Source organism: Neovison vison, chromosome 4 (genome assembly GCF_020171115.1).
Source record: "Neovison vison isolate M4711 chromosome 4, ASM_NN_V1, whole genome shotgun sequence".
NCBI classification, from domain to species: Eukaryota; Metazoa; Chordata; class Mammalia; order Carnivora; family Mustelidae; genus Neogale; species Neogale vison.
The window spans coordinates 145,588,528-145,613,211 of NC_058094.1; the positions used below are offsets into that span (position 1 = coordinate 145,588,528).

At 37.8% G+C, this 24,684-nt stretch overlaps 1 protein-coding gene and 1 pseudogene across 1 annotated transcript in view; one reads left to right on the forward strand and one right to left on the reverse strand.

Moving 5' to 3' along the window:
- The window catches only part of FBXL13 (F-box and leucine rich repeat protein 13), a 253,505-nt gene that overhangs the window by 166,250 nt on the left and 62,571 nt on the right, over positions 1 to 24,684 (forward strand). Inside the window, exons 13-17 of the mRNA XM_044245871.1 lie at positions 2,067 to 2,165; positions 2,691 to 2,808; positions 3,093 to 3,255; positions 16,648 to 16,767; positions 17,548 to 17,674. Of these exons, the coding sequence (XP_044101806.1) occupies positions 2,067 to 2,165; positions 2,691 to 2,808; positions 3,093 to 3,255; positions 16,648 to 16,767; positions 17,548 to 17,674 (627 nt within the window). The remainder of the gene's footprint in view (positions 1 to 2,066; positions 2,166 to 2,690; positions 2,809 to 3,092; positions 3,256 to 16,647; positions 16,768 to 17,547; positions 17,675 to 24,684) is intronic.
- LOC122905263 lies at positions 3,325 to 14,601 on the reverse strand (annotated as a pseudogene).

The following is a 24,684-nucleotide window of genomic DNA, read 5'->3' on the forward strand; positions in this document are numbered from 1 at the left end:
TGGACTCTCTGTTTCCCATTACTGAGTCTAAATACCATCTGATTTTCCATTCATTCCTATTTGTTATAGAAAATGAAACCTAACTAAATTATTTTAAGATAATTCATCATAGGCAAATGCATTTGATCCTTTGATCAGTCAGTATTCTGACTGAACATTCTCCACAACTGCTGCTTCTGTTAACGTGGATAATGATAGTTGAAAGAAAAATCAATCCTACAGAACTTCAGTCATCAAACAGTGTGTATTGGTATAAGACAGACCTATAAACCAATGAAATAGAATTGAGAGACCAGAAATGAACCTATATTTTTATGGCCAATTGATTTTCAAGAAGGGTGCTAGGACCACTCAATGGGGGAAGGAACACTCTCTTAAACAATTTGGTGCTAGGGCAACTGGATATCTGCATGCCAAAAAAATGAAGTTGGATTCCAACCTCATACTGTATACAAAAATTAACTCAAAATGCTTCAATGACCTAAATGTAAGAGCTAAAATAATAAAACAGATGAAAACACTGAATGTAAATCTTCATGACTTTAGATTTGGCAATGGATTCTCAGATATGACACCAAAACCAAAAGCAACAAAAGAAAAAAAAACCAGATAAATTAGGCTTCATCAAAATAAAAACCTGTGCATCAAAGAACATTATTTAAAAAGTGAAAAGACAATCTAAAGAATGGGCGAAAATATTTGCAAATCATATACCCAAGGGTCTAGTATCCAGAATGTGTAAAGAACTCTTACAAATTAAGAACTGAAAGACAAATAACCTAATTAAAAATAGGCAAAGGGCTTGGATAGACATTTCCCCCAAAGAAGATACGCAAGTGACTGATAAACGCATGAAAAGATGCTCAATATCATTAGTCATTAAGGAGATGCAAATCAAGATCACAATAAGGTACCACTTCAAACCCATGAAGAAATTATTTTTAAAGGAAAATATGGGAAAATGAAAAATAGTGCTGGCAAAGATCTAGAGAAGCGGAAATAGTCATAGATTGCCGGTGGGATGTAAAATGGTACAAGCACTGTAAAAAAACATTTTGGTGGTTTCCTAAAAAGTTAAACATAGAATTACTAGATGGTCCAGCAATTCCACTCCTAGATACCTAGATATACTCAAATAAACAGATGTATTTTCATGTTCATAGTAGCGCTATTCAAATATCCAGAAAATGTTAACAACCTAAATATTCAGCAATAGATGAGTGGCTGAATAAAATGTGATCTATTCATTCAACAGAATATTATTCAGCCACAGGAGTGCCTAGGTGGTTCAGTTGGTTAAGCGCCTGCCTCTGGCTCAGGTCAAGATCTTGGGGTCCTGGGATCGACCCAGTGTCAGACTTCCTGCTCAGAGAAGAGTGTGCCTCTCCCTCTCCCTCTGCTTTCATTTCCTCCCCTCTGCTCATGCTCTCAGTCTCTCTCTCTCAAATGAATAAATAAAAAAATCTTTTTAAAAAAGAATATTATTCAGCCACAAAAATGAACAAGGTACTGACTGATACATGATGCAACACCATGGGTGAACCTAAAAACATTATGCTGAGTGGAAGAAAGGAGACACGAAAGGCCATATATTAATGTAATTCCACTCACATGAAATATTTAGAATAGGTAAATCCACAGATAGTGATTGATGGGGGCTGTGAGAAGGGGAGTGTAAGGAGCAATGGCTTCATAGATTCAGTTTCCTTTTAGAGTGATAAAAATGTGTTGGGACTACATGGAGGTTGTAGTTGCATAAGATTATGAATGGCTAATGGCCCATTCAAGTGATTTGGTGTTATGTGAATTTTGCCTCAATAAAAAAATAAACAATAAGTTAACTAGACTTGTTATGATCATTCCACAATATATACATACAAGAAATTCAGTAGTAAAGAAATCAAGACCAGATTCTTTCCTTCTTAGGTCTGCCTGTTTTATGGTTCCAATTTTTAGAATACAGTAGCAAAATCATGACATACCTTTGGTTATTACTTCTTTAGTGTTTTATTAGATGTCAAGCTAATAAGTTCTTCCATCATTTTCATCTACTCTGTACAATTCAGATTTCAGTCCAGGGCTTCAGGAACATTGCAAACAGCTGCACTGGAATTATGCATCTGACCATCAACGACATGCCGACGCTAACGGACAACTGTGTAAAAGTAGGTAGTTGCAGAGTACATTTTCTTCTGAGCCCTAATAGATGGGCACATTGTCTAGTGGCTTGAGTTGCTGAAAAATATGAATGGGATTTTCATTAGTTTTTATAGTAAGAAAATCATTAAAAAATTTACACACACACACACATTTAAACATTTGAATCTTTACATACCCTAAAAAACCATTTCCCAATTAGGGATATTTTTGTTTCAGAGATCATGCAGCCTTAGCATAAACTTTAACTTTAGTTCTACGCATCAAACTTCTAAATGCAGTGATTTTTTTAGCATTCCATTTTCTCATGTTTTCCCCCACCTTTGTAACATGATATAATTCTGCTTCCTCTCCATTACTCAAATGTACTCAATATATATTGAAAAAAGATACCATTGTCTTTGAAATTAGGAAAATCTCAGAGTTAATATGTCTCCTTCTGAAAATATTGGGAAAAATAAATAATCTCATTACTTTGCTAAGCTTGTTCTATACACTGTGGTAAATTTAATCATCTTTTTTTTCTTCTAAAGGCTTTAGTTGAAAAGTGCCCTCGTATTACATCAATAGTTTTCATTGGTGCTCCTCATATCTCCGACTGTGCTTTTAAAGCTCTTTCTACTTGTAAGCTCAGAAAGATCCGATTTGAAGGTCTGTGATATTAAAAATGGGGTTCAGCATTGGGGCGCCTGGGTGGCTCAGTGGGTTAAGCTGCCTTCGGCTCAGGTCATGATCCCAGGGTCCTGGGATCGAGCCCCGCTTCGGGCTCTCTGCTCAGCCGGGAGCCTGCTTCCTTCTCTCTCTGCCTGCTTGTGATCTCTCTTTGTCAAATAAATAAATAAAATTAAAAAAAAAATGGGGTTCAGCATTAATGTTTACTTTTACCCCTGGGGCATTACAAATACAATATTTGTCTTCCTTTTTTTTTTAAACAGGAAATAAAAGGATTACTGATGCATGCTTCAAATTTATAGACAAAAATTATCCAAATATCAATCACATTTACATGGCAGACTGCAAGAGAATAACAAATGGGAGCCTTAAGTCACTTTCACCTTTGAAGCAACTGACTGTGTTGAATTTGGCAAATTGTATAAGGTAAATAAATAGTCATTCAGTTATATATTCAAGAGATATTGATTATCTAAAATGTGTGAGACCCTCTCCTCAAGGTGCTCTCTGGTAGTACACGTGAAAGTCAGGAGTCCACGTACGGGGAAGTGCAGAGTTCTCCGGTAACACAAAGAAGGGGCACCCAGATAGAAACATGGACTCTTATAAGAGTAAATGAGTTCACAGGAACACTATGGGCTACTCTTTCTAATGAGGGTTCTCATGGCTAATTCTATTAACAGGCCTTTTCCCAAATGGGCATTGTTAGTTGCTCAGGAGAAACCAATCTTACTGAAGGGTTCCCTCTGGGTACGTTTGGTTTGATTTGTCCTCTGTGTAGAGTCCCTAACAGATGGACAGATGACAAGTTCTTAATGAAACCCTTTCTTCAGCTGGGCATTGGGCTTCTATCCTGGTGTTCTCAAATGGGCAAGGATCAAATTCTTTTTTTTTTTTTTAAAGATGTTATTTATTTATTCAAGAGAGAGAGGGAACGCATGAGCAGAAGAAAGGCAGAGGGAAAGGGAGAAGTAGACTCTCTGCTGAGCAGGGAGGCCAATGTGGGGCTTGATCCCAAGAAGCAGACATCATGACCTGAGCCAAACGCAGACGATTAACCAATTGAGCCACCTAGGTACCCCAGGAAAGCATTTTCTATTGAGGCCTCTAGGACTCCTTAGAATAAGAATAATTAAAAATTGTTACATGTATGAAGATATGAGTCACCATGAGAAAGAGTCACCAGAAACAGGAAAATAAATTTGACCTCCAAATAATTCAGATATTGGAGTTGTCAGACATAAGATATTAAGCAAATATGTATGAAATGTTTGAAGAAATTAATGAAATCAGAAATATGAGCAGGCAACAAAATATGAGAAAATAACTAGATTTATTTAGAAAAAAATTTTTGGCAATAAAAAAATATAATACAGTTATTGAAATAAAGAAACCCAGTGGATTGCCAATCAGCAGATTAGAACTCACTGAGGAGAGAACTACAGAGATGGAAGATAATCTCTTCCATGACAGCAGAGTAAACAAAGCAAAACAAAACAAACAAACAAAAAAACCCAAAATATGAAAGAGCATATCATAGGGTAAAAAGACAGAGAAGACTTAGTATCAGAGTTTCAGATTATATTTTAAAAATCTGTAAAAGACAAGCCTCAAGCAGTACCTTTGAGAGTCAGAGAATATATTTTTTCTTCAACCACAGAATAATCCCTTTTAAAATGGGCTGTGCATGAAGTTTTTGTTGTTGTTTTTGTTTGTTTGTTTTTGTTTTTTTGGCTTTTTTGTGCATAAAGTTTGAAAGTAAGTTTCAACAACTTTCAAATGATTGGTATCAACAAGTATATTCTCTCACTACAATTTTACTAAATTAGGAATCAGTAATGAAAAGGTAAATTAAAAACATATATATGATTAAAAGTAAAAATTCTAGGGTATCAGAATCACTTGAAGAGCTGAATAAAACTACATATGCCCAAGCTCTACTATAGAGCTTCTAAATCTGAATATTTAGAAATGGAACCCCAGCTTCTGTATTTTTTTTTTTAAACATAGATGCTTTTGATGCACAGACAGAGTTGGGATTAACTACATTAACCAATTAACTGGGACCATTACCTGAATAATCCTTTCTGTTGACTTTTGATGCTCCCTGGATTACAATATAAAATTACATATATGAGTCTATATGAATACACACACACACATACACATGGATGTGTATATATAGGGCTGTTTTCAGACTACCTTTTGTGTTTCATTCAGTTATCTGTCTTCTGTCTAATCTTATACAGGGGTGACTGGGTGGCTCAGTCTGTTAAGCGTCTGCCTTCAGCTCAGGTCATGATCTCAGCGTCTTGGGATCAAGCCCCACATCTGGTTCCCTGCTCCCTCTGCCTGCTGCTCCCTCTACTTGTGCTTTCTCTCTGTCAAATAAATAAAAATCTTAAAAAAGAAATCATACAGTATTTTATCTGTAAAATGGGGAAAATAAGAGTGTCTACTCAGAACTGTTGTGAGGATCAAATATGTTAATTCATGTAATATGCTTAGAATAGTGTCTGGCACATAATAAGCACTCAATAAATTTATTTATTTATAAATTAATTAATAATAAGCACTCAATAAATAAATGTTATTATTGCTTTGTAATGTTTTAATATCTAATGGAATTAGACTTTCCTTAGTAAGTTAGATATTTTTTGCCAGTTTAATCTTCCATATGAACTTTAGAAACTTTTTTTTCTAAATAATCTATACCCATAAATCTTTCACCTTTTAAATAACCTATTCCCCGTGTGGGGTTTGAATTCATGACCATGAGATCAAGAGTCACATGCACTGGGGTACCTGGGTGGCTGGCTCAGTTGGGTTAAAGCCTCTGCCTTCAGCTCAGGTCATGATCCCAGGGTCCTGGGATCAAGCCCCACATTAGGCTCTCCACTCAGTGGCGAGCCTGCTTCCTCCTCTCTCTGCCTGCCTCTCTGCCTACTTGTGATCTCTGTCTGTCAAATAAATAAATAAAATTAAAAAAAAAAAAAGAGTCACACGCAGTAACCACTGAGTCAGCCAGGTGCCCCTCCAAACGAACTTTAGAACAATTCGGTCACATTTCAGAAAAAATCCTATTGAGACTTAATTGAAATTGTATTAAATATATAAATCAATTTGGGGAAAATATACATTTTTTTAGTTTTTAATTTTTTATAAACATATAATATATTTTTATCCCCAGGGGTACAGGTCTGTGAATCGCCAGGTTTACACACTTCACAGCACTCACCAAAGCACATACCTTCCCCAATGTCCATAACCCCACCCCCCTTCTCCCAAACCCCCTCCCCCCAGCAACCCTCAGTTTCTTTTGTGAGATTAAGAGTCACTTATGGTTTGTCTCCCTCCCAATCCCATCTTGTTTCATTTATTCTTCTTCTACCCACTTAAGCCCCCATGTTGCATCACCACTTCCTCATATCAGGGAGATCATATGATAGTTGTCTTTCTCTGCTTGACTTATTTTGCTAAGTATGATACGCTCTAGTTCCATCCACGTTGTCGCAAATGGCAAGATTTCATTTCTTTTGATGGCTGCATAGTATTCCATTCTGTATATATACCACATCTTCTTGATCCATTCATCTGTTGATGGACATCTAGGTTCTTTCCATAGTTTGGCTATTGTGGACATTGCTGCTATAAACATTCGGGTGCACGTGCCCCTTCGAATCACTACGTTTGTATCTTTAGGGTAAATACCCAGTAGTGCAATTGCTGGGTCATAGGACAGTTTTATTTCCAACATTTTGAGGAAACTCCATGCAGTTTTGCAGAGTGGTTGCACCAGCTTGCATTCCCACCAACAGTGTAGGAGGGTTCCCCTTTCTCCACATCCTTGCCAGCATCTGTCATTTCCTGATTTGTTCATTTTAGCCATTCTGACTGGTGTGAGGTGATATCTCATTGTGGTTTTGATTTGTATTTCCCTGATGCCGAGTGATATGGAGCACTTTTTCATGTGTCTGTTGGCCATCTGGATGTCTTCTTTGCAGAAATGTCTGTTCATGTCCTCTGCCCATTTCTTGATTGGATTATTTGTTCTTTGGGTGTTGAGTTTGCTAAGTTCTTTATAGATTTTGGACACTAGTCCTTTATCTGATATGTCGTTTGCAAATATCTTATCCCATTCTGTCAGTTGTCTTTTGGTTTTGTTAACTGTTTCTTTTGCTGTGCAAAAGCTTTTGATCTTGATAAAATCCCAAAAGTTCATTTTTGCCCTTGCTTCCCTTGCCTTTGGCGATGTTCCTAGGAAGATGTTGCTGCAGCTCAGGTCGAAGAGGTTGCTGCCTGTGTTCTCCTAAGGATTTTGATAGATTCCTTTCTCACATTGAGGTCCTTCATCCATTTTGAGTCTATTTTTGTGTGTGGTGTAAGGAAATGGTCCAATTTCATTTTTCTGCATGTGGCTGTCCAATTTGGGGAAAATATACAGTTTCATAATAGTTATTTGATTTTGTCTTTACCTAAGAATTATTTATTGAAGATATATTCAAATTCCCAAATTATATGCAATTAATGAATTGTTGAACACCATGTCAAAAACTATTGATGTATTATATTGCTGGCTAACTGAATATAATGAATAAATAAAATGCTAAAAAAGAATTCCCAAGTCGTTTATGGCTAATTATCACTTTGTAAATAATTTTCAGTTTTATGACATCATGGTACAAAAAGATGGCTTGTACAATTTCTATCTTTTGGAATTGAGAGTTTTTTATTTAGGGGTAAAGTGGATGGGAAGATGATTATATTGTTTAGTGTTAAATATTGCATGGAACTTAAGCTGAATTAGTTACATTATTCTAATTTTTATGCCTCTTTTTTGTTTGTTAAAAGCTCAGTATAACAAAAAAACTGTATCTTGATTATGTTCTTTTTGAATTTCTATTGTCATTTTATTTTATATTTATGCTATCTTACATGTTGCATAAAAATTCATAGCTAAAGTTAACAAAACAGACTGACCTTGGTTTTCTCCTCTGTAACAGAAAATATATTCACAATTGATATTTATATTATTACTGTTTATATTATTATGTTTATTATATATATTATTCGTATATTATTATATGTTTGATTTCTCCCATCCAAGTACTAACCAGGCCCGACCCTGCTTAGCTTCCGAGATCAGACAAGATCGGGCGCGTTCAGGGTGGTATGGCCGTAGACTATGTTTGATATTTCTGTTGTGGCTGAGAAATCCAGAGATCAGCCTGATTTCTTTTTTTTTTTTTAGTAACACACACACACACACACACATTTTTAAAAATTTTTTATTTTTTAAATTTCTTTGCAGTGTACCAGAATTCATTGTTTATGCACCACACCAAGTGCTCCTTACAAAACGTGCCCTCCATAATACCCCCCACCAGGCTCACCCAACTTCCCACCTCCTGCCCCTTCAAAACCCTCAGATTGTTTTTCAGAATCCACAGTCTCTCATGGTTCACCTCCCCCTCCAATTTCCCAACTCCCTTCACCTCTCCATCTCCCCATGTCCTCCGTGTTATTTCTTATGCTCCACAAATAAGTGAATCCATATGATAATTGACTCTCTCTGCTTGACTTATTTCACTCAGCATAATCTCTTCCAGTCCCGTCCATGTTGCTACAAAAGTTGGGTATTCATCCTGATTCAAAATTCATCCTTTATGATGGAAGCATAATACTCCATAGTGTATATGGACCACATCTTCCTTATCCATTCGTCCGTTGAAGGGCATCTTGGTTCCTTCCACAGTTTGGCAACCATGGCCATTGCTGCTATGAACATTGGGGTACAGATGGCCCTTCTTTTCACTACATCTGTATCTTTGGGGTAAATACCCAGCTGTGTAATTGCAGGGTCATAGGGAAGCTCTATTTTTAATTTCTTAAGGAATCTCCACACTGTTTTCCAAAGTGGCTGCACCAACTTGCATTCCCACCAACAGTGTAAGAGGGTTCCCCTTTCTCCACAGTCTCTCCAACACACGTTGTTTCCTGTCTTGTTAATTTTGGCCATTCTAACTGGTTTAAGGTGGATCTCAATGTGGTTTTGATTTGAATCTCCTTGATGGCTAGTGATAATGAACATTTTTTCATGTGCCTGATAGCCATTTGTATGTCTTCAATGGAGAAGTGTCTGTTCATGTCTTCTGCCCATTTTTGACATGATTATCTGTTTTGTGTGTGTTGAGTTTGAGAAGCTCTTTATAGATCCTGGATATCAACCTTTTGTCTGTACTGTCATTTGCAAATATCTTCTCCCATTCCGTGGGTTTCCTCTTTGATTTGTTGAATGTTTCCTTTGCTGTGCAGAAGCTTTTGATCTTGATAAAGTCCCAAAAATTCATTTTCACTTTGGTTTCCTTTGTCTTTGGAGATGTATCTTGAAAGAAGTTGCTGTGGCTGATATTGAAGAGGTTACTGCCTATGTTCTCCTCTATTATTCTGATGTATTCCTGCCTCATGTTGAGGTCTTTTATCCATTTCAAGTTTATCTTTGTGTATGGTATAAGAGAATGGTCGAGTTTCATTCTTCTACATATAGCTGTCCAATTTTCCCAGCACCATTTATTGAAGAGACTGTCTTTTTTCCATTGTATATTTTTTCCTGCTTTGTCAAAGATTATTTGACCATAGAGTTGAGGGTCCATATCTGGGCTCTCTACTCTGTTCCACTCGTCTATGTGTCTGTTTTTATGCCAGTGCCATGCTGTCTTGGTGATCACACCTTGTAATAAAGCTTGAAAGTGATGCTGCCAGTTTTGTTTTTCTTTTTCAACATTTCCTTAGAAATTCAGGGTCTCTTCTGATTCCATACAAATTTTAGGATTGTTTGCTCCAGCTCTTTGAAAAATACCGGTGGAATTTTGATCAGAATGGCATTAAAAGTATAGATTGCTCTAGGCAGTATAGACATTTTAACAATGTTTATTCTTCTGATCCATGAGCATGGAAAAGTTCGAGATTATTCCCTGCATATTCTCAGACCACAATGCTTTGAAACTGGAGCTCAACCATAAGGAAAAGTTTGGAAGGAATTCAAACACCTGGAAGCTAAAGACCACCTTGCTTAAGAATGCTTGGATCAACCAGGGAATCAAAGAAGAACTTAAACATTTCATGGAAACCAATGAGAATGAAGACACTTTGGTTCACAACCTCTGGGATATAGCAAAGGCCATCCTAAGGGGGAAATACATAGCTATCCAAGTCTCCCTCAAAAAAATTGAAAAATCCAGAATACACCAGCTGTCTCTACACCTTAAAAAACTGGAGAATCAACAACAAATTAAGCCAACCCTACACACAATAAGGGAAATAATCAAGATTAGACCACAGACCAATGAGGTAGAAACTAGAGATACAGTAGAACGCATCAATGAAACTAGAAGCTGGTTTTTTGAACGAATCAATATGATTGATAAACCATTGGCCAAACTAATCCAAAATAAAAGAGAGAAGGCCCAAATTAATAAAATTATGAATGAAAAGGGAGAGATCACAACTAACAGCAAGGAAATAGAAACAATCATCAGAAATTATTACCAATAGTTATATGCCAATAAGTTAAGCAACCTAGATAAAATGGATGCATTCCTGGAAAACTATAAACTTCCAAATTGAACCAGGAAGAAATTAACAACCTGAATAGACCAATATCTAGTAACAAGACTGAAGCAGTGATCAAAAACCTCCTAAAAAACAAGAGCCAGGACCTGATGGATTCCCTGGGAAAGTCTACCAAACTTTCAAAGAAGAAATAATACCTATTCTCCTGAAGCTGTTTCAAAAAATTGAAGCAGAAGGAAAACTTCCAGCCTCTTTTTATGAAGCCAGCATTACCCTGATCCCCAAACCAATCAAAGACCCCACCAAAAAGGAGAATTTCAGACCAAAATCCCTGATGAATATGGATGCTAAGATTCTCAACAAGATCCTAGCAAACAGGATCCAACAGCACATTAAAAAGATTAACCACCATGACCAGGTGGGATTCATCCCTGGGTTGCAAGGATGGTTCAACATTCGCAAATCAATCAATGCGATAGAACAAATCAATAAGAGAAGAGAGAAGAACCACATGGTCCTCTCAATTGATGCAGAAAAAGCATTTGATGAAATCCAGTATCCGTTCCTGATTAAAACGCTTCAAAGTATAGGGATAGAGGGAACATTCCCTCAACTTCATAAAATCTATCTGTGAAAGACCCACAGCAAATATTATCCTCAATGGGAAAAAGCTCATAGCCTTCCCGTTGAGATCAGGAACACGACAAGCATGTCCACTCTCACCACTTTTGTTCAGCATAGTATTAGAAGTCCTAGCAACAGCAATCAGACAACAAAGAGAAATAAAAGGTATCCAAATTGGCAACGAAGAAGTTAAACTCTCTCTCTCTTTGCAGATGACATGATACTTTATATAGAAAACCCAAAAGACTCTAACCTCAAACTACTAGAACTCATACAGCAATTCAGTAATGTGGCAGGATACAAAGTCAATGTACAGGAATCAGTTGCTTTCTTACACACTAACAATGAAAACACAGAAAGGGAAATTAGAGAATTGATTCCATTAACTATAGCACCAAGAACCATAAGATACCTGGGAATAAACCTAACCAAAGAGGTAAAGGATCTGTACTCGAGGAACTACAGACACTCATGAAAAAAATCGAAGAAGACACAAAAAGATGGAAGACCATTCCATGCTCATGGATCGGAAGAATAAACACACACATATTTTTAAAATCACTACATAATTACTCCATTTCACTGTCACAATTTCAAGGGGAAAAGAATATGATTTCAAGAATCTATACCCAATATGCCATCTTCATTGTGGGTGGTAACTTTAATCAGCATAAAGTTACCTTGTAGTCCTTGTTTAATATTTTTACTAGCATAGTGGGTTTTTTTGTGGGGGGGGATTATTTATTTATTTATGTATTTGTGTGTGAGAGACAGAGAGAAACAGAGAGAACACAAGAAAGAGGAGAGGCAGAGAGAGAGGGAGAAGCAGACTCCCCACTGAGCCAGGAGCCCAATGTGGGGTTGGATCCCAGGACCTGGAGATCATGACCTGAGCCAAAGCAGATGTTCAACCATCTGAGCCACCCAGGTGTCCCTAGCATAGAATTTTGACTCAATGTACTGATTATTTGCCATGGCTATATTATTTTTACTTACATTTGCCCAATACATCTTTGTAATTTTTTTGTTGTGTTGTCATTTTATTTTAAATATGTTTCTTGGAGACTACTTGTAATTTAGGTTTATTTATTAAACCAATTTGACAATCTCTTATCTTTTAATAGGGGATTTATATTTATCATTATTTCAACTTATTTATATTTATCATTATTGTAAAACTGATATATTAGGTCTTATTTATTTATATTTATAAATATTTATAATTTTTCAACTTATTTATATTTATAATTATTATAAAACTGATACATTAGGTCTTCTTTGGTTTCTTCTATGTTTCTACAATTTGTATTTACTTTTTACCTTTTTGTTTTTATTTATTCTCTTTTTTTTTAAAGTTTATTTATTTATTTATTCGACAGAGAGAGAGAGATCACAAGTAGGCAGAGAGGCAGGTTGGGGGGGGAACTTTTTTATCTCTTTTTTAAAAAAGATTTTATTTCTTTATTTGACAGACAGAGATCACAAGTAGGCAGAGAGGCAGGCAGAGAGAGAGGAGGAAGCAGGCTCCCTGATGAGCAGGGAGCCTGACTTGGGGCTCAATACCAGCACCCCGGGATCATGACCTGGGGTGAAGGCAGAGGTTTTAACCCACTGAGCCACCCAGGCTCCTGATGTCATTTATTTTTAATTCTTTATCTTTCTGCATTTCAGGGGGAACTTGCAAATATGGCTTCTATTTATTAATTCAGTATTCTAAAAGGGTCAGTTTGGTTTTAATGACTTTAAATAGGTTATTATTCTTATCATTGAATTTTTAGTTTTGTTATCATCTGTTCTTCTTTTTCTTACTTATTAGATTATAGTTGGCACACAATGTTGCATTAGTTTCAGGTGTACAACTTAGTGATTTGACACCTTTATAAATTATGCTGTGTTCACCATCTGTATGTAGCTACCATCTGTCCTATTATATCATTATTACAATCTCATTAACTGTATTGCTTATGCTGTGCCTTTTATTCCCTTGACTGAGTCATAACTGGAAGCCTGTATTTCCGCTAAGGCCTCAACCTCCCATCCCTCTACCCTCTGGCAACCATCAGTTTGTCTTCTGTATTTATAGGTCTGATTCAGCTTTTTGTTTGTTTATTCATTTGGTTTTCTTCTCTCTTTTTAATTTCACTTATGAGTGGAATCATATGGGGTTTTTTGGATTTCATTTATGAGTGGAATCATATGGTTTTGTCTTTCTCAAATGGACTTATTTCACTTAGGTCCATCCGTGTTGTCTCTCATCATTTTTATGGCTGCATAATATTCTATTGTATGTATTGTATAGTGTGTGTATATAGGTATGCATACACCTGTTCTTTATCTATTCATCAACTGATGAACAGTTAGATTGCTTCCATAGCTTGGCTATTGTAACTAGTGCTGCAATAAACACGGGGTGGATATATATTTTTTGAGTTAGTGTTTTTCATTTTCTTCAGATAAATATTCAATAATGGAATTGCTGAATCCTAAGGTCATCTTATTTTTAATTTTTTAGGAAACTCCATGCTCTTTTCCATGGTGGCTGTGCCAAATTTACATTCCCATCCATGGTGTTCAAATTTTCCCTTTTCTCCACATCCTCACAGATGCTTATTATTTCTTGTCTTTTAGATACCAGATACTCTGACAGGTGTGACGTGATATTTCATTGCAGTTTTGATTTGCATTTCCCTGGTGATGAGCAACGTTGAGCACCTTTTCATGTGTCTGTTGGTCATCTATAGGTCTTCTTTAGAAAAATGTCTATTCAGGTCCTCTGCTCATTTTTTAACTGGATTTTTTTAAAAAAGATTTTATTTATTTATTTGACAGACAGAGATCACAAGTAGGCAGAGAGGCAGGCAGAGAGAGAGAAGGGAGGGAGGAGGAAGCAGGCTCCTCGCTGAGCAGAGAGCCTGATGCGGGGCTCGATCCCAGGACCCTGAGATCATGACCCAAGCCGAAGGCAGAGGCTCTAACCCACTGAGCCACCCAGGCGCCCCCTAATTGAATTTTTTGGGTGTTGACTTGTAGAAGCACTTTTTTAAATGATTGATTGGTTTTTACTTCTTTTTCTTTTTCTTTTTAAATGTACAATAGGATCTAAGACAAAACTCCATTCTAGCTGTAGGTAACAACAGATGCTATGACAGGGAATCCAGGACAGGAATGGAATTAAGGATCACCATTGACTCAGGCACAAGGAACCACTTAATTTTTGCCAGAATTCTTCTGTTTTTAAAGATTTTATTTATTTATTTCACAGAGAAAGAAGAGCAGAGGAGAGGGGGCAAGCAAACTCCCTGCTGAGCAGAGAGCCTGACACAGGACTCCATCCAAGGACCCTGAGATCATGACCTGAGCCAAAGGCAGATGCTTAACTGACTGAGCCACCTAGGCACCCTTTGCCAGATTTCTTAATTCCATCTATGGCCAGGGGGCCCTTTCCCATGGTCTTTGCTTTTAGCTCCTTGAATTTCTTCTGCTCCTCTTTCTGTTTCTGCTTGAAATCTTCTCCTCCTCATCTGTCTCCTTGGACTACTTCAGGGGCCTTTTCCTGCCACATTTGCGACCAGACATGGCGCCTGCTACCCATTCTCCAGACCCTGCCACCAGAAGCTGACTTTTATCAGTTCTTTTATATTTTAGATATTAACCTCTTATCAGATATAATTTGCAAACACCTTCTGCCATTCAGTAAGTTGCCATTTTGTTAGATTGGCTTCTTTTGCTTTGCAAAAGCTTCCATTTTGATGTCATTCCCCAATAGTTTATTTTTGCATTATATCCCTTGCCTTAGAAGACATATCTAGAAAAGCCTGGCTATCTAGGAAAATAAAGCCGTGTTTGCCATCTGTTCTTTATCTCAGGTGGCCATCTTTTCAACTTAGAATGCATCTTTTTTTTTTTTTAAGATTTTATGTATTTATTTGACAGAGATCACATGCAGGGAGAGAGGCAGGCAGAGAGGGAGAGAGAGAGAGAGAGAGAGAGAGAGAGAAGCAGGCTTCCTGCTGAGCAGAGAGCCTGATATGGGGCTCGATCCCCTGGGATCACGACCTGAGCCGAAGGCAGAGGCTTTAACCCACTGAGCCACCCAGGTGCTCCTCATCTTAGAATGCATCTTAGAATATTTTTGTTACAGCCAGGTTGCTCCTTATTAATTCCTACTGCTTCTTTATTATATGTGCTGCCGAAGCGAGCACTCCTACTGCTTCTTTACACTGTTTAATATGTTCTAATTTTTTTAAGATTATTTATTTATTTATTTGACAGACAGAGATCACAAGCAGGCAGAGAGGCAGGCAGAGAGAGAGGAGAAAGCAGGCTTCCTGCCGAGCAGAGAGCCTGATGCGGGTCTTGATCCCAAGACCCTGAGATCATGACCTGGGCCAAAGGCAGAGGCTTAAACCACTGAGCCACCCAGGTGCCCCTATGTTCTAATTTTTTAAAAATCATTTTCAGAGGTATGCTTTTTTAAGTCTTACAAATGCCATGCCATATTTGTTTTCCGGTTAGTAAAAATATTTCTCAATGACTACTCCAGCCCTGGTGTTTGCAAAGAGACAAGTTGATCAGTTGTGTTTGAAATGTCCTTCTCCCTTTTCCCCTCCCATTCCCCCACCCACCAGGTAACTGCTGCCACAGTGCCCCCATTACAGGGAGTTGATGGACATGGGAGGTATCCACTTAATGTGGCCCATTCAACTGAAACAGGCCCATTCACCTTCTGCTTGTACTGCTCGGTTCATTGTCAATCTGACCAAACAGAGGGTATAGGAGAGGTCAGCAATCAACATATATGGCTCCCAAGGCTCTTCCAATCAATAAACCTATGCGCAGGATTGTTGTGTGTGAAAGCCACCTCTCTTAGGAGGTAGTGTGCAATCTCCTGTTGTGCTTTATTTACTGAAATGCTTTTTAGAAGGAACTGGCAGTCTCCAAATGGAATTAGAAATAGAGCTCCCAATGGAAGACAGGGAACAGATGGGCCAAACAGACCTCCGGTCATTTATAAAGCATGGTTCGGGATGAGGTGGGTGTAGAAATGGCACTGACACACAGGTGTCTCTGATTAGGGATAGAGAGTGAGAGAAGACTGAGGTCAAGGTCTTCTTCCAGGTTTTCTGTACTTCAGCAGAAAAGAAATCCATAGGTCACTCACTGGATTTTTCAGCCCAGCTAACTTGACCTTATATTTAGTGAAAATTCCTGTAAGACTCTGACCATGGTTTGTTAGTCTCAGTTCTCCCTTTTCTAAGCTTTAGTGTTACTTTTTTGCAAGAAACTGCTTCAGGGACTGCTTAACTTGATCACATTTTAACCCCAAAGAGACCTTAAGGACAACCTGTCTTATTAATCATTCTAATAATCATGCCATCTAATTAAATGAACAATGAATAGGAAGAACATGTTAATAAATACTTCTCCCATTGCTATCATTTATACTTTTTCTATTATACTGAAAGTTATATGATCAAATTTGGTTTTAAAATGTTAGCACAATACCCATATAAAGATATTACCATGCTATTTTAGAATGTATTGAATATAGTAACTATTACTTAAGTAGTACTCTATATATTTACATTAAAATCACATGTAAAACTTTTCTCTTTCCTACAGAATTGGTGATATGGGACTAAAGCAATTTCTTGATGGTCCTGTGAGCATAAGGATAAGAGAGCTAAATTTAAGTAACTGTATCCACCTGAGTGATGTCTCTATTGTGAAACTATCAGAGCGGTATGATAAAACATAAAATTTTATATCATATCATTAGAAATTGTGTATCTGCTAATAGGAGACATCAGAGATAGACCTTCAGAGACATTTGGGAAACACCAGGAGACTGAGAAACTGGTCTAATAATGAGTGAAATAAAATAAGACATTGGAGTCAGATTAAACTAGTCTTTTGATCATATCTATTTCTTATTAATCTCACATTAGAGAATGTTTGAGATGGAGTCATTAACAAAGTTATCACTATCTAGACATGAATGACTTCTCTTCACTTTTCAAGGATATTATCTCTACATAAACCTTCACTCCAGCGTTTCCCAAGAGATGTTCTAGCTGGTGGGTTTATTCCTGATCCTCCTACTTGTCAGAGATCTTGTGTACAAAAGTAGGGATCAATTCCTGTAGCAAATGTGTAAGGGATTGACCTTGTACTTTTAGTGGTCATTCATCATACTTACATGATAGCTTTTTGTATACATGTGATATTTTTTTCTTATTGGAAATTGTTATCTGAAATGAAATCATATATATATAATATTTGCTACAGGAATGATACATATATAATATATATAGTAATATATAATATATAATAATCTACCTCCCTTTCATCCTACTTTGTAATGCCAAATTATTTTCTACTTTAAAGTTTACTTTTATTTTAAGAAAAAGAAAGTCCTTGCTTCAATAACATTTGCTTCTCTCAGATAGTTTTGATATAAAAAATGATTACTGACACTGTGATTAAAAGCTAAAATTAATTCTTCATACTGCTTTCTTTCAGCTGCCCTAATTTAAACTACTTGAGTTTACGAAATTGTGAATATTTGACTGACCTAGGAATTGAATATATGGTAAACATCTTTTCCTTGCTGTCAGTAGATCTCTCTGGAACACACATCTCTAATGAGGTAAAGAAAATTTTCAGACTAGTTCAATGCCTTTTATTTTTTCCAGTAATATAATCATTTTTCACTTTGTAAACAATGATTGTATTATCAATTATTTTTATTTCCTAAATTATTACTATAAAGGTAAGATTAGGAATATTGTTTCTGGAATAGTGTCAGATGAGGTTATTTATAAATCAATGGTCTTGTTTCTCTGCTTACAAAATGGCAAATTCAGTATTTTGAACAAGGTCTTGACAGATTGGAATGTTATATGATAGATCTGAAATCTGTTCCATTATAGAAGTTTGGTAATGTGGACATAATATATTCCAGTTGGCTTACATCTGTTTTTCTTGTGGACTGAACATTCTGTAAGACTACCTGAGTACCTTGAGATCTCACTCTTTAGTTCAAAACTGAAGTCTAGAAATGGTCTTATCAAATCTACAAAAGAATACATTTTGAAGAACTAATTTCTGGGTTGCCTGGGTGGCATAGTTAGTTAAGTGTCAGACTCTTGATTTTGGGTCAGGTTGTGCTCTCAGGGTCCTGAGATTGAGCCCCTCGTCAGGCTCCATGCTCAGCACACAGCCTGGCTGGGACTCTCTCTCTTTCCCTCTGCCCTTCCCCCGCTAAAATAAATAAATAAATCTTAATTTTTAAAAAAGGCACTGATTTTTTGCAAGCTGCTGATGCTACTCATCAGAGTTGAAACTCGGTTCATACTCATCCTATCACTCCAGCACTGCCCCACTTACCAATCAAAAGGAAGATAAATCTGGAGAGATTTGCCAGGTTTCTGAAAGACTTTAATGAGCTGTAGTTAGATAAGGAATGCATTGGCTTCTCTTGACGATCAGGCAGTGGAAGAGATATAGGAAGACAACAGAAGTGAGGTTCTCCCATCTGCTTGCTAAATCCCTGTTCATCCCTCAAGCTCATCAAATATCACCAGTGAGGCCTTCTCTAAAAAGCCCTTCCTTCCAGGCAAGTACAGAACTACTTCTCTATGTGGATCTCCGGCCCCAGCACATCCTTGGACATGACCCATTTCTCTCCATTTCTCACTGCATTACTGATAATCATGTTGTATCTATTCTTCCCCAACATTTAGTGGGCTAGATGTAAGACTAGGGTCTTTCCTTTTTTTATCTAAGAGGGAATTTAAATCCAATCTCTATTCTTCTAGAAGTTCTCCTCTCCCTTTCCTTGGTGGTGTCATCTATGTGTGGTACCAGAGCAGGTGGAGGCAGTTACATGGAGTCAACTTGTGATGGTGGAGGAAAGTCTGATCTTTTCAACGTTGTTTTCTGTCCAAGCTGGAACACACTGGGATGGCTGTAAGCTCATTTGGTCTTTGGTTTCCTGTTTTGTTAGATTCCCTGATGTGTCTTCCTAGTCCCTTCTCCAAAGCCCCTTTAAGTCTTCTGGCTCCTTTGTCATGTGTGCCTTGCTTTGGGCCCCTCTGGGTATGGGGAATCTGTGAGGAGGTCTTAGATCCATAGTCCTAGACATCCCCTGCACACATTTTCCTGCTCTCCCATCTGGGTGTATTTGCCCTCAGACCCGTGCCTCACCCTTCTCTCACTCCACCGCAGATTGGCTGACTCATGTCCACTTGATTCAGTTGGATTTGGGGCTTGTGAGATATTCGTGAGCAATTGAAGGGGAAGGAGAAGGAAAAGGCCAGAGTTTACCTCCACCTTTCTTTGCATCACCAGCAACAGCAGCAATAGCTGCATTTCCTTTGTGATCTTCTCCCTTCCATCAGGCCTCCTACGATTCCAGCTTCCCTGGTGACCTTGGCCCCTGGGGTCTAATCACAGCATCTGCTCTCCTTGGTCTTCCAGTGCAGGGGGAGTAGTGGCTTCCTGCTGCTGCTCACATCTCTAGATTTGTCATTATCCTATTTGGCTTCTCAGTTTCTCTGCCACAAATGTAGCCAATTCCCTGTCACAATGACATTTCCCAGTTTTAATTAGAGTTGTTTCTGTTTTATTTTTTAGATCTTAGCTGATACAACAGCAAGCATAGGAAAATTCAGAAGCCTTGTTCCTTTTCACAACCCACCAGGGAAAGGTGGGATGGGCTCCCATTTACGCAGATCCCTAAATCTATCAGGAGGTGCCAACCTTCTCTCCGGATGAATAGAGTCCAGGGAGGTCTAGAACAGAGCCCTGGATGGGGGGATCTCTCAGCGTCTCATTCTTTGCTTCCCTCTAGCTCCCCCTTCCTCTGCTCTTTCCCTCCTCCTCCTCTTTTCTGTTCTTCTTTTCTCTTGACATAGACTAATCTGGGGGTGGAAAAAACTGTCCCAACTGATTACATGGTTTGAAAAGTATTATGTCTCAAGTCTTTCATGGTTTAAAATTTAAAGCTTAAAAGTCTGGGTTTTTTTTTTTTTTCCTCCTGTGTTCTGTAAAAACCTTCCCCTTCATATACAAGTGGATGCCCAGCTGCTGTTAAAAGGGTCATGAGGTAACAAGAAGTAGAGGATCAAAGCACATTATAAAACACATCAAAATATGATTCCACCACAGCACTTGTCACCAGCCCGGAGTGTCTGGTGAACATTTGTGGAACAAAGGCAGTGAAGCTTAAACGTTTTATTCTGGGCTTTAGCACTTTGGGAAAACTTGGTTTTTATTTTCAAAGACTACATATTAAAGTTTTTTCTACTGAGGACAAGTTAAAAAATTAGGATATAAGGGCGCCTAGGTAGCTCAGTTGGTTAAGTGTCTGCCTTCGGCTCAGGTCATGATCCTGGGGTCCTGGGCTTGAGCCCCTAATCGGGCTCTTTGCACAACTGGGAGTCTGCTTCTCCCTCTCCCTTTGCCTCTCCCCCTGCTTATGTGCTCTCACTCTCTATGTCTCTATCAAATAAATAAATAAAATCTTAAAAAAAAAAACTTAGGATATAGCCTCAAGTCCCTCTCATTGTTTTTTTTTCTTGTAAAGAATATACACAATCTGAGAGCTGCAAATGGATATCTATGAGGAGAATGTAGTTATGTACTGCTAAAACATTGAAAAATAAGTCTTCTGAAGGTTTTTTGTTTTCTTCCTTGGTTAAAGTCTGATCTAAAAGGCAAATGATTGACAATACAGTACTACAACAGCTGTGGAAGCTAATCTCAAACAGTCAAGATAAACTATGTCAGCTCAGATATCAACTTGGGCAGCTAAACACCAGTCTGGATTGTAGGTCTGATGAAGTGCAAATCTGACTGGAGACTTAACATTTGGGATTTAAACCCTGGAATGTTGCAGATATTCACTAGAGATCAAATGTGACAAATTGTGCCTCTTAAAAAAAATTTTCTTATATTTATAATAATTATGTTCACTCTCAGTTCTTTTCAATAATGAGTTTTCAAAAACAATGAGCTTTCAGTTAGAATCATACTACTCATTTGGCTAACAAATCTTTATTCTGACTACTTTGTGCTCAGTGCTGGGGATGCTGGAATAGACAAAACAGGCATGGCTCCTCAGGCATGGGGCAAGTGGTTACAAACTGTGATGGGTGTGGGAAACAACCTTACTCAGAGTCAGAGAAGACCTTTTCCAAGATAGAAAGAAGGGGTATGTGCTAAGCCAAAGAAACAACCTGAATAAAGACATATAAATTTAAAAGTATGGTGACATCAAGGAAATCTGCACATTTGGGTATGTCTTGATTGTGAGGAGAGTGGTGAGAGATGATGCTTAAGAGACTCAAGGACGAGGTCATGAGGGGTGCAGAAGCCACATCAAGGAATTTGTTCTCTGCCCTTTTGGCAAGGGAAGGGCACTCAGTATCATTGATTAGGCTGTAACAAGGTCAGATAGACAAGTTTTAAAGACAACTCTATATGCTGGATAAACATAGGCATAATAGTTGAACTAGAGACTAATTATAAGGCAGTAATCCAGTTATGAATGTCTGCGTTAAGGTTAGAGTGTCGGAGCAAAGTCTGCAGGTTTGAGGGGCACTGAGGAAAAAGAATCAATAGGAGATAGAAATAGACCAAGTGTGAGAGTAAAGAAGAGAGGGAGGGAATCAAGGGTGATGCCAGATTTTTGGCTTGAGCCTCTGTATAAATGGCAGTGTCCCTTATTGAGCTGTGTCCTTTCCATAGTGGGAGGGAGCAGGTTTGCTGTTTCTCTGAATCACCAGCAAGACAGCTTTATAGAAATGCAGAGAGCTCAGAAAATAAGCAGAGAAATCACTGAAATTCACTCCCCAGAGGTAGAAGAGCTTTTTAGGTTTGCAGAGGGTGAAGGGGTGCTGCATTCTGAAAATCATGGAAACTCATGTGGAAGTTAATCAGCAAAAGCATAAACACATATAGTTAGAAACTCAGAAAGATGTTTAAGTGGGAGAGCTAATTTAAATGGGGGAAGCAAAGAGGAGGACACAGTAATTTCAAACTGTATACGTTTCTTATAATAATTAGAAAGTAGTGAATAATGTATCACCCATGAATAAAAGTTGTTTAAGAAGTTATCCGGTAAGTACATTTTAGAGAATGAGGAAATATATAAGTTTTCCTTTACCAGTATAAAGAGGAGCAAGGTTTACTAGTGAGGGAAATAGCTTCCTAATGTGAAGGTGTCTTTTTTTTTAATTTTTTATTTTTTATAAACATATAATATATTTTTATCCCGAGGGGTACAGGTCTGTGAATCGCCAGGTTTACACACTTCACAGCACTCAGATGGTGTCTCTTTTTATAAGGATTCATTTATTGGGGAGCCTGGGTGGCTCAGTGGGTTGGAGCCTCTGCCTTTGGCTCAGGTCATGATCTCAGGGTCCTGGGATCGAGCTCCGCATCAGGCTCTCTGCTCAGCAGGGATCCTGCTTCCTCCCTTCTCTCTGCCTGCCTCTCTGCCTATTTGTGATCTGTCTCTGCCAAAGAAATAAATAAAATCTTAAGAAAAAAAAAAGGATTCATTTATTCATTTTGGAAAGAATGAGAGGGGGGAAGGGCAGATAGAGAAGGAGAGAGAGAAACTCAAGCAGACTCCACACTGAGCATGGAGCCCCAGGAGAGGTCATGCAGTGCTCCATGTGGGACTTGATCTCACAATCCTGAGATCAGACCTGAGCTGAAACCAAGAGTTGAATGCCCAACTGACTGTGCCCCTAAGGTGATGGTACCTTAAAGTATCTGCAAAAGTCTTTAATCTCCTATAACTTTTCTTAATGTTTAATTAAATAGGATATTATTCATTCCCTTCCTACCCTGGAGAATTGTTTGAATATGAGGTTATATCTCCATGTATGTGGGAAAATGTTTTCCTGTAGTTAGGAGAATTATCACCTACTAAGACCACAGTACCCACAGTTAGGGCAGTTAAATCCATTGCTTAAGTTGTCTTAGTCACTGCCATATTTATTGTTTAAAGGGAAAATGAGTCAGAGCAATGTTCCAGACAGTGTGCTTAGACGGTGGTTTAGGACTCTTTCATTTGCCTAATGTTTGAAGTTTTTAATTATGAGTACTGTATCTTGAGTGTCTGTTAGGTAGGCAATCTCCTGGAGCCCTCTCACTATGATGTGAGATCCATGAAGACTGAGACTCTGTTTTGGTCATTGCTGCTTTCACAGAACCCTGGGGGTGGTAGATACTCAGTAAATACTCACTGAACGAGGGAACAATTGCTATGCTTTATGGTTACCAAATGTGAGTAACACCCATTCTCTGGTGAAGGATCTATACTTTAGAAATTACAGAACATTTATGAAAGAAATTGAAGAAGACACAAAAAGATGGAAAAACATTCCATGTTCATGCATCAGAAGAATAAATGTTATAAAAATGTCTATGCTGCCCATAGCAATCTATAATTTTAACACCATTCCAATCAAAATACCAACGGCATTTTTTCAAAGTGATGGAAAAAACAACCCTAAAATTTGTATGGAGCCAAAAAAGACCCTGAATTGTCAAGGAAATGTTGAAAAAGGAAAACAAACCTGGGGGCATCACATTGCCTGACTTCAAGTTATATTACAAAGCTCTGATCATCAAGATAGCATGGTACTGGCACAAAAACAGATACATAGATCAATGGAACAGAATAGAGAGCCCAGAAATGAAGCCTCAACTCTATGGTCAACTAATCTTTGACAAAGCAGGAAAAAATACCCAATGGAAAAAAGTTGTTTCAATAAATGGTGCTGAGAAAATTGGACAGCTATATACAGAAGAACGGAACTCAACTATTCTTTTACACCATACACAAAGATAAACTTTAAATGGATGAAAGCCCTCAGTGTGAGACAGGAATCCATCAAAATCCTGAAGGAGAATATAGGTAGTTATCTCTTCAACATCAGCGCAGCAACTTCTTTCAAGACATGTCTCCAAAGGCAAGGGAAAAAAAAAGCAAAAATGAACTTCTGGAACATCTTCATCAAGGTTAAAAGGTTCTGCACAGCAAAGGAAACAGTCAACAAAACAAAGAGGCAACCTATGGAATGGGAGATGTTTACAAATGACACTACAGACAAAGGGTTGATATCCACGATCTATAAAGAACTTCTCAAACTCAACACCCAAAAAACAAATAATCAAGTCAAAAAAATGGGCAGATAAATTTTAAAATTATTTGTTCCATTTCTTTGAAAAAGATGGATGGTACTTTGATAGGAATTGCATTAAATGTGTAGATTGCTTTAGGTAGCATAGACATTTTCACAATATTTGTTCTTCCAATCCAGGAGCATGGAACGTTTTTCCATTTCTTTGTGTCTTCCTCAATTTCTTTCATGAGTACTTTATAGTTTTCTGAGTATAGATTTTGTGCCTCTTTGGTTAGGTTTATTCCTAGGTATCTTATGGTTTGGGGTGCAATTGTAAATGGGATTGACTCCTTAATTTCTCTTTCTTCTGTCTTGTTGTTGGTGTAGAGAAATGCAACTGATTTCTGTGCATTGATCTTATATCCTGACACTTTACTGAATTCCTGTACAAGTTCTAGCAGTTTTGGAGTGGAGTCTTTTGGGTTTTCCACATAGAGTATCATATCATCTGCGAAGA